This window comes from Neodiprion pinetum, chromosome 4, assembly GCF_021155775.2.
Source record: "Neodiprion pinetum isolate iyNeoPine1 chromosome 4, iyNeoPine1.2, whole genome shotgun sequence".
In the NCBI taxonomy this organism is placed as follows: Eukaryota; Metazoa; Arthropoda; class Insecta; order Hymenoptera; family Diprionidae; genus Neodiprion; species Neodiprion pinetum.
This window is the reverse complement of record NC_060235.2, coordinates 3068507-3080020: the sequence shown is the minus strand read 5'-3', so window position 1 is coordinate 3080020 and position 11514 is coordinate 3068507. Positions and strand designations below refer to the sequence as shown.

At 40.0% G+C, this 11514-nt stretch overlaps 1 protein-coding gene across 5 annotated transcripts in view; it reads left to right on the top strand.

Moving 5' to 3' along the window:
* pxb overlaps positions 1-7874 on the top strand; it is a 182804-nt gene extending 174930 nt beyond the window's left edge. For all 5 annotated transcript variants that reach the window (XM_046621214.2, XM_069135264.1, XM_046621213.2 and 2 more), the window contains 3 exons: positions 2620-2737; positions 3480-3815; positions 4851-7874. In XM_046621214.2, the coding sequence (XP_046477170.1) occupies positions 2620-2737; positions 3480-3815; positions 4851-5434 (1038 nt within the window). In that variant the 3' untranslated portion in view covers positions 5435-7874. The remainder of the gene's footprint in view (positions 1-2619; positions 2738-3479; positions 3816-4850) is intronic.
* The last annotated feature ends 3640 nt before the right edge of the window (positions 7875-11514 follow it).

Sequence of the window (11514 nt, the reverse complement as noted above, 5' to 3'; positions counted from 1 at the left end):
CCGGAATTGATCAGTTTTCCAAACACGGGAAAACCCCTTTCGCACTGCGATAATGATGGCTCTGTAGGTAGGTAGAGAGGTACCTACGGCTTCGGGAGTTCCGAAACCCCGGTTACATTATGAGCCATTATACAAAGGCCGATTGTCTAGGCGGGCATTATTTAACGACAATCACATGCGAACTAGTCGGTGCTCGGTGCAAGGGTCGTCGTTCCACGTTCCACGTTCCGTTTCGAAACTCGGTACACAATCTCTGTTCCGGAGACACGGTGGCCGCTCGGTCCGAGCCGAGAAACCGCCACGGCGTTGTTTCATTGTATAAGTGTGACAATTGTCATTCCGGGACTTAATTCTCCCCCCTCTTAATTTTCCCGGTGCGACGATACCAGAGATGATTAAACTGCCATGTGTTAGGCGTTTGCGTTATGGTACAATAATATGGGGGGGGGGGGGGTAGAAGTCAAAAAAACTAACGTCTCGATGATTTTTTTGATTTTTTTTATTTTTTTTGGCTCGCTGTAAAATTTATTTAATAATTTACTAATTTTTGTTTCAAGCATAGAAGAGGAAGTCGCAAAGCCGTACGGAAAATTTTGTTGCTCATTTTTTTTATGGTAAATCTTGCTGGTATGCCCCCCTCTCCCCCGTCCGAAGTTATCCCTATTTATTGATGATCTGGCTGGCACGATATATCAACTTTCGTGCATTTGAAAGAAACGAGAACAAAAAACACAAGAGATTATCAAAAAGTGCACTTGTCGCTATCGACTGAATCAGAATTATGCAAATTCGACAAAAAGAGAGAGAAAAAAAAAAAACGATATTGTGGACTTTTGAAATTTTCGAACTCATTTTTTCAAATTAAATTGTTTAAACAATGGATTTAATATCGTTGAATAATTTTGATGGTTCTTCGGACGATAGCAACAAATGTACGTTTTGATAACCTCTTGGTTGTTATTTTTTTTTTTTTCACGATGTTTGAAAGTGCACGTATCGTGTCAGCCGGATTAAAACAGAGATAACTTTATGCGGCCATACCGACGAGGTTTACCATCAAAATGGGAAAAAAAAAATTCCGTATTACTTTGTAACTTCCTCTTTTAAGTGTAAACAATTTAAAATTTTTAAATATACCTGAATATGGAAAAAAGAAATGATTAAAAAAAAAAAGGCATTGATATGCGAGACTTGTAATATCCCCGTAATGCGGGGGAGGCTGAGGTGCTCCGACTCTGAATAGGAATCCTCCGACTTTATTCCGCCTTCTCGGTCGGGGAATCCAGCCAATTCTTCTCGCTCAGCCTGAACGCGAGATATGTGCGTGGGTTAAATGCTTTACGACGTGTCTCGTTAACGGAAAACCAATTTACCCCGGCGAGGCTCGATTGCCTCGATTGGAGAAAAAAAATTAATGCGATTCAGGCGCGATTAAATCGAATCAGAGTTCTGATTCGATATCCGAAAACGTTAGCTGGACCCTTTTTTTTTTCTCTCCGCTGATCTTTTATGGCCATTTCGAGGATACTTGGAAAACCTTGAGTATTTACACCGTCGGTTAGGTAGAGTCAAATATACATTATCGAACGTCTTTTAAACGAGCGCATTTCCGGCCGTTTTCATGCAGCATGGTCTTAACGTCGAAGAAGAGCTTCACCGGCATGCGTCCCGCCATAAGTAAAGCTGTGTTGGTGTAAAAACAGCCACTCCATATTCTAATTCAACGATGTATCTCCGTTTCTCTCTCTCTCTCTCTCTCTCTCTTTCTCTTTCTCTTTGTCTCTCTTTCTGTCTCCGATTCCCTTTGTATCTGCTATTCCCTAATTTCCGCTCCCCTCCAGCTCGGCCGTATATATAAATTAAATACGGTCCCGCGTACATTTGCCGCGAGCTCGCGGTAAACAGTCGTGAAAAGTTTAATTCCAATTCTCGAGGTTAGCGAGGCTTAAGCTGGTGCGTCGTTGAGTAATTAACTCTGCGAAGTCGCGTCTTTTGTTCTCTTTGTACGTGTATTATGTTCGAACCGGAATGGAGAGACGGCGAAATCTTTCTGCCTGGGAAGAAAATAAAACAAAAATAAATAGAGTGGAAAGAAGAACAGCCTACCGTATCTGGCGGAAAAAGTCCGCGCCACTGTCGGAAAACGATGAAACATAACACATATCACCGTGTCTTGCGAAAAATAATCGAGCGAGAACCGCAAACCGGCGAGTAAAATGTTTCACCGAAGTTTTGAAACTCGCGGTTGAATCCTTGGTCGGAAAACCGAGAACGTTGAATTTCGCGGGAAATTCAAATTATCACACGGCAGACACGCCGCGAAGGGATCAAACTATTTGGAAACTCTGTAAACCGCGCCTGCGAGGAAGTTATTACACGTGTTACAATAAAACGGGGAAGTTTTATAGCCTGTGTTATACGAGGCGCGCGAAACATGTGCAGCACATCGTTCGCTGCAACGTCGACTACGCAATGTAGTCCGCACGTGTATGTATATACATATTCGATCGGTTAACCGTCAAATGATATTTCCTTAATTAGATACGGGATAATTGGCCACGAGGAAAGCGGATCTCTCTCGGCGAGTTTATACATTTCGCCAATATTTCTGCCCCGCAGATGCTGGACGTCCAAGATGGCGGTAGAGGCGTCTTCGTCTGCAGCAGCCCGTCGGGATCCGACCTCTACAAGAACTCCCAGGACTCGTACAACCCCGTCTACGAGGAACTGGCAAACGGTAAGCCCGGAACCCCCAAAATGACATCCGGTTACGTTACCGTCCCATGTAGGACCGGATCGCCGGAATCCGGAACGACGGAACGGAAACGGAACGGAATACACGAAAAAGTCACTAGAATGCGCGTTCCGCTAATTTCATTCTATCGTATTTTTACGAAATGGTGGATCCGTCTGGTATCCGCATATTATAGCATTCTGTTCACGGCATCTGCAGAGGTAGTTATAGAAATGCAGAAATATGAATCTGTTCCGTTCCGTCGTTCCATACAATTTTGATACATGGGACCGCAGGGTTTTTCAAGACTCGGAACGGACTCTAAAATCCACTAGATTTCGTCTGCGTTCCGTTCCCTGATTCCAAATTCCGACGATCCGGCCCTACACAGGACTACACCATTACTCTTATATATCCCACCGAGTCTACGACCCTTTCATTTGACACAAAGCTCCTTCTAGATGAGAGTCGATTCTGACCTCGCCGATCGTCGGCGAGTTTCTCCGGCTACCTGGAGTCCGTAAGGTGCCTCATCTCCAGGTACTCCAAACGGCGTGCGGTGCTCTCCTTTCCCATGCTTTTGCCAATTCGATAAAATAAATGCAATGTCTTTTCGACTAACACAATTCGACCCGTTTGAGAGTGAAGTTGTTTCGTCGCAACTAACCGAAGAACGGCTATGACTGTCCGAACTTTTTCGAGTTGGTACTGCGTAAGAGTCTGATCGAGACATGCTTTTTCGCAGGTGATATCCACCCGGATACCGATGACGAGAACGAGCCGAGTGCGAGGACCAGGTTAACGAATCATCGGCGCGTTCACGCCAGCTCGAAGGCTGCTAGCGAGGACGAATTTGCCGAGGACGAATTGTCCGTCGGGGAACCATCCGAGGCCAGAATGCTGACCACTGGCGCTCCAGCCTGGGGCACGTGCCCTGCAGCTCCGAAACCCCCCAAAGGCAGAAGAGGCAGGAGTCCGAGGAGCCTTGACAGGCGCAGAAAGGACAAGGCTCAGGACGTCGGCGAATTTCACGAGGGAATGCTCCTCGATGCGCTCTTACAGCTCTATCCGAGCGTCGCGGGTGAGTCCCACTACTTGGTCGGATACAATGAATTGGGGTTGAAATTCACAGGTACAGAGATAGATGACAGGATAAACTTACATGTAGATAGATGATTATCTGACTAGATAGATAGAAACGTATCCAAAGACGTAAAAAACGTCTTTCATAAGTTATGGAGCTGGAACTTTATCAGACCTCTACGACCCGATGTCTGCACGTCGCTTATCCCAAAAATCATGTTGACTGGGTAGTTGGAAATGGAACAGTTGAATTGTCGACAGTTCGTTTTTTCTGGTAATCGAAGAAGTAATAAAAAATCAAGAGACGGTAAACGAGTTTCAACGAAGCGTTGATTATGTGGAGTGCACGCTGATTGAGGAAAACAATTAGCAATACCGGCGGGAAATTTTGCATCGGTCTTAATCACGTTGTTATCCAAGTTTTCATTCTTATTGAATCTCCATCTTATACATTATATATACATAATATACATAGGTATGCGTCGGTTTTCCTATCAAAGCTTTTTAATCAGTCTTTATCGATCTTTAACGTGATTCACTTCCGTCTCGAGTTCTTCCATCTCTCGTTTTTTCATCTTTTTCATAACACTCCACGATCAATATTCCTGAATATCGTCGATAAAAATTAAAACTAGCAAAAATTCAATCGCTCTGAAAGATATATTGGCAAAAAACTCGATTCTCACTACGTAATAAAATTCTCTATGAAATTTTTACACAAGCTCGAAATAACACTGAAACAATGCAATACACGATAAATTATAATCACCGCAATTGTTGGAACATTTTCAATATTCGTTCTCTAAAAATTTTCTAAAAGTATTATTTACTTTTTTGTATTTTTTTGTACGGTTAATCAAGAAACAAAGCGCGGAGGAGCCCCTCTTAAAATGAAACAATTACTATTCATCAAAAGAAGCGGTGAACGAGTCACGGAGCTTTCGTCTTAATCGCAAATCAATCCCCAATGATTTTCCAATTTTATCATAATTGGTTTTTTTTTTTTTTATAACGAACCCCCTCGTTCCCTCAGGAGTCGCTGGTTCGAGGCCGTCGAACGGCCAGCGCCAGCAGCAGTCCGTCCCATCGGTGGCGCACCGGCTGCCGTACTTCGTGCCGCAGCTTCCGGCGGCCCAGGTTTTGAAGGTCGAGGAAAATCCGTACGAAACGGTCCCCGTCCTGGGCCCGTTACACCGGTACACGACGCTGGGTCGGAGTGGGGGCCGGCAGCAGGACAGGGGGGTGAAGTGCCCTCGGTACAGCTCCGAGTACTACGGCCTGCAGAACCAGGAGGTACTGCCGGGGGCCGGAGGCCCGGTATACACGCAGGTGGGGGGCGGCTACTCGGACTACTCTCAGCCGACGGACAGGCTCTACCTCGAGGAGAAGTACGCTCAGCCGGTGTACTACACCCCTAGGGAACCGGACCACGTCTCCTCCGGTCGGCTTTACCAGGGTCAGCCGGACAGCAGCTTCGGCAGTGACAGCGGCTACAGTCATCACACCTCCGGGACGACGGGGACGACGGGAACTCGCGGGAGCAGCTCCCGGGTGAATCACAGGAAGGACAAACAGCACAGGAACTCCCATCACTCGATCGACTACGTTGTTTCGTAAGGAACGTTTCGCCTGCGAAGTGACGAGGGTCCCGCTTTCCGGAAATGGCATTGTTATCTCATATCGTTTGTTGTTGCAAACTCGGATTACCGGTATCCGAGGTGGCGCACCTGCGTGAAAAAAAGCCACTCCAACTGGCTCGTATTTAATGATAAATGTCGATTTTTACACGATATTTTACACGGTATCAACTGTTTTTGATGAAATTATAGTCTCGCAGCTCGCACGAGGTATTCTAATGCACGACGTCGGTGATATTAGACTGAAACGATCAGCTGACCGCTCGGCGCGACGCCATATTTCTCGTATTTTAAATCCCAATACGAGGAGTCCGTGAGTAAAGAAGATTCTAGAAAACGGTTGCGTATTTCTACCCCAATTTATCTGCACTTCGTTCGACTCGAAATATTTGAGTGAAAAATAAACACACACACGTAAAGACACTCTGTAGTCACGCGACGATTGACCAGAACTAGTATAATTGCATGTATAATTCGTAATGTAAGATAAGATGTACAGGTAGATACGGAGTTGGAATACGCGAGCCTGTGCGCAGTGAGGTTGTAATAATTATGCAACGTTATATCGACGAGTGAGGATAATTTTAAGTGCATTGTATAAATCAAAGAACGTAAAATCCAAAGACGGGTTTAGCAACGCCCCATCCATACCTTTGTAATGTAAATATATTTTTTTCCTCGTAGAAAATTAGCATAGCGCTGTACCATATCGTTGTCGGTAACCAATACATTATACATAAACGAATAAAATATAGGATAAACATACAACGCGCAGACACAAACAAGAGAGAAATCATGAAATTTAATATATTATATATTTAAATATATATAAGAAATAAATATAGTTTGTACTAATTTTTCAATATAATTCACACCAGTATACATATACACATTGTATAATGCAAAGTATTTCTAACGACGAGCAGAGACACGCTGCGTATATTTTCAGAAGTGAACCATAGCGGCGGTACGTGTATCGGGTAATTCCACAAGCTAAATTCAGCGTGTTTAGTGAAGTCTTTGAGAGTAAAATCACGCTTGGACGATTCTTGCCATTGTTTACTGTGACGTGAAATAGCGTTTGGTAGATAATGAGTATTAGAACTGATCGCACAGCTGAAATAAAATCGCAGGCGTACCAGTTGCAGCCATGTTGATTTCGCGTTCACGGCTGCGTCGAATGTTTCACAAACTTTGTTACAACTGACGATGAGCGGGTATAATTACCTAGAGTCACGAACATGGTTCACTCTGTTATCAATTTACCGTTACACGTCGACCTAGGTTTTAATGATCATATAAAATGTCGTATAGCGACGAGGCGGAGATCTCAAATGATATGTGATCCTGTAATATCCCCGATAGCAAACTCGAATACATATACCTTAAATAACTATACTTAATATACATATAGATCGATTACCTCGAAACGTATAATTATATATTGAACTCTATTGTAAATAAATTTTTCTACGTGCCCATGCAGCTACTGTGGTAGTAATGCACTCCATACCCAAGTCAGGTAATTCAAATACCTATATTATATACGGTGGTTCGCTAATTCGCCGTTGTAAATAAAATTAGTTATGCATATTGTACGATCTGCGTAGAGTTATGACACAATTATTCATACACTTGCATAATTTTAGGCTTTCTCTTGTTGCTGTTTTTTATTAGCATGTTTGTTTGAAACGCAATTATTTTTACAAGGTGATAAATAATATTTAATTTATTTTTTATTTATTTACCATGATCCGGTATCTCATATCGTTTAATTTCAGTACGCGGATTTCTTACAGGTCGCGGCTCTGATGTGTGTACTTACATACATACGTTATTTACCTGATAGTTAAAATGAATCTATTTACTGTTTTTTGGCATCAAGAATTCTACACGTGAGAATAATTATATCCGCGGTCACAGTCTTGAGATTCCTCTGGGATTTCAAGGATTTCATTAATACGTTATTCGATTACTGTGTAACCGCGTTCGACTTGCAAACTTTACATACCTACTTGTAAATGACGATTACAAAAAGATAATTGGAGACAATGTTTCTGCGTATTTTATCATCAAAACACGTCAGACAAAAACGAATGTTTCGCATTTGTCTTATACAATTATCGTTGTACTTAAATACTTCGAAAGGTAGCGAAAAAAAACGAACGCTTTTTTTGTAAATCTTGCGTCCATGTTGAATAATTTCTATTTATTACAATATAATTATGTAGATAAACTTATTTATACGCGTGTTCGTGTCCATGCAATGGTACCTACGCCCCTTATTCTTCAACGAAGGAACTAATTTCGAAATGATAATCCCAAATTAGAAAAATAAAACTCATTATTGATGGATTTAAAAAAAAAAAAACCGAGAACACGACAAAATCACGCAATAATTTATATTCCTCTTGCGTCTTCGGTTCCTATAAATTCCGTGCATCATATACGTATGAAAATATAATAGAATTTTTTTAACCTGCTCATAAGGCTTCGATTCCGCAGATCAACATGCCTATATATTTAGCAATTCCAAATTGCCGATCCGTACAGGCTAACGCACGTCATTATATGCTAATAATTAATTGTACATACATGACGCAAAATTTTTTTAATCTGCCAATAATCAAACACGCATCTGTTTAATATTTGAACACGCGCAAACCGTGAATAGCATAATGAGGCTGATTTTGTTTTCTATCGTAGTCAGAATAATTAGTAATATTATCGTTATTATTATCCTGCTCATTGCGTCTATTATTTATATTAACTATTAGCTATTATTATTATTATTATTATTTTTATTATTTATTACTCATGAGAGACTAATAAACGTTATACGAAAATTGTTTTTATTTCTTTTGAAATTTGAGGGTAAAACTATAATCCCGCATTTATACAATGAGCCCTAGACTTAGATAGAGAACAATAAATAAAATAAATCTCATAAAATTATCATTATCATTATTTTAATTTTAATTATCATTATTATCATTATTATTATTATTATTATTATTATTATCATTATTATTATATAGTATATACACTAGAGTACCTTGAGAACCTGCGGCAGTACCGTAATTAGCACTCTTGAAAGTTACGTAATTAGCTTCGCACACACGGCCGCTCCTATATGCCCAATAATCATATCGCGATAGTTGTACGAAATTAGGAGAAGGGAAGAAAATAAATGAGAAAAAAATCAATAAACAAATAAATAAATCGAAATAACGAAAAGGAAGATAAGCGAAAATAAGGTCCCGACGACGATTCTCATAAAATTATTAATGTATACACATCTATGATATATAATTGTTACAGGTATAATACGTATGTATAGAGAAATTCTGACTATTAATAATTAATTAATAACGAAGAGCTCAATATATATATATATATATATATATATATATACACACATAATGTATAGCGTATACACGTCACGGTATACTCTATTAGGTATTCAACAACAATAACAACAATAATAATAATAATAATAATAATAATAATAATAATGACAATTAATTAAGAAACAACGGTGCGATGGAAGAGATTTTGCGTAAAACCCAGCTCGCCGAACAGGGTAACTAGTTCTAACATCGGTCTCTTAAATATATGTTATAATCATATAAACTATCACATAATGATGATGATGATGATGATGATGATGATGATGATGATGATAATAATAAGAACAATATACTTTTCACCGCATCAACTATTCGTATATAATTGTTATATGCAAACGCTATATAGGCATACACATTATTATATACGTAACGGCGTCGTTTTAAAATCCCGTGCCACATACAGCGTTATATTACTGTATACAACGTATGTGTATGAAGTTGCGATTTAAAATCACAAATATCACTTAAAATAACAATTAGATAACTCTATCACGACTTCGTACTAATAAACAATTTACTACTCAATTACTATATTGTGTCCCTTATCTTAACTATAATGTCCTTCTATTTCTTACAATGTGACAGTATTGTTTGTTAATTTATTTCGCTCCGTAGTAGGAGAAAAAAAAAATAAAAAATAAAAAATAAAGCAAACAAATAAACAAAGTATTTCCCCGATTTCTGTTATAATCGCGGAGACAATCAAATGAATGTTATTACACTATTTTGTTATATATAAAATCGTTACTCCGGACACACCCTTGGAATTTCTATATTAGCAACGCTGCGTTGATGTATACAATTTTCATATTATCCACGGACCGCGATTAGTATGTAGAGACCATTCATTACTGTGGTTCAATTAAAACGTTGAGTTGGGAATATCGTGGTTGCCATGGTTCTTTGCGACGTCGAACAAATTTTGTTGACGTTCAAAGAATCATGCTGGATTTAAACAAATTTACCGAATGTTGGGGGAAAAAAAATTGTAAATAAAAAAGAATCGAGAAAGAAAGAAAAACAGACAACCCGGCGAAGAGAAAAGGAAGAAGAGGAGCGTGTGTAAAAAATTTGTAAAAAAATCTCATTATCACGGCGTATACATTGTGCGGTCTGAGGTTCCCAGCCTTCATCGCCGCGTTGCAGAGAAATGTCCGACGAAGCCATCCATCATAGCTAATACCGCGAAGCTCTTTCATCCTGCACAGGTTCAACTCACCTCGTAACTCGGAGCGAAACTAATTACCTAGCCGCAAAATATAACCAGAAATTAAACCCGGAAGCCCCTTTCTCCGCTCCTACTTCTCCGCTTCTTGGTCCGTCGACTGGGTAGATATAGAAGCGATAAATAGATTTGCACGCGTCGTTTGTAGATAATGAATAAACAGAGCAGCTGACGAATTTGAGAAGAAATTTCACAACGAGCAGAAATTATTATAGAAAGGCAAGTGTCGACTTTTTTTTGCATCTAAAACACCTGCCTAATACTTATAAGGCACGCTCGCAATTTTGCTGAAGATATTTCAAATATTTCTTCATATTCTCCCACCCCTATTTTCCCATTTCGCCCAACACAAGTACAGCCGGTATAACGTGGTGCGAAAATTCTTCATCGCCGTTCGTACCAAGCGAGGAATCCGTCGACGATGATCGATAATCGTCGAGAATTAATTCCCGCAATTTTTTTCCCCCTACAACGCGACGTGATGTGTTTTATCGTTTGTTGTGTATGTACATTGAAGTTGTTAAAAATAAGAAAAGAAAAAAGAAACAAACTTAAAAGTATAAAATAACGCAAACACCTTGTAGGTGCAATGATTTCGCATTGACACGGTTGACGAGTAATTAATTACACCTATTATACGAATATTACAGCTGTAATTGATGCGGTTAAATTTCGAGAAACAAAGGGGTTGGGATTTCTGTACGCGATTTTCACGTCACGTACAGCATGTGCAGTCATTACGACTATAAAAGTGTTTTGAAACGGGGCAAATTGCGCCGGGTCGGTAATTGTGATTGATTGTCTGAGTCGTTTAGTTTCTCGTTGAAGATTGCAAAACGCGAAGTTCCCCTTGCACGTGACGCGTACTCGTTAATTACGTGTAACGAAGTGTCTCGCCTCTGGCATTATAATACCTTACATGGGGGAAACTTTTACACGGTTGACTATTCGTTGTTATTAGTTATATTCAAGTTTTACCCCAAGCGCGAAGAATTTTCCTTACAATTATAACAGAGGCTGGGGTGTTCTAGAATTGTAATTAACAACGTGTAACAGTTATGAATGAAATTCTCCCGTAACTCGCTGATTCAGAAAACTTATAATGAAATGTTACGATGAACACACTGGCCAACAATGTATAATCGTCGTCTTGTTGGCTCTGGTATTATAAGCTGCCGGGAACAGTCTGGCAGTATCAATTTTCTGGGATTCTGTAAGCTTTAACATAGCTTACGTAGTTTCCTGAAAATCCATCCGTTTGCCACGGTCTAGTTATAATAGCACCAGGCTTGCCGAGGGTAAACTTTAGTCGAGTTTCAACCCCGCAGCAATAAACATAACACGGATCAATATGATGGCGAGAATAAACCACGATAAATAAAGATCGATTATAGCTCCAAAATAGCCCAGTTGATGTGTATCAAA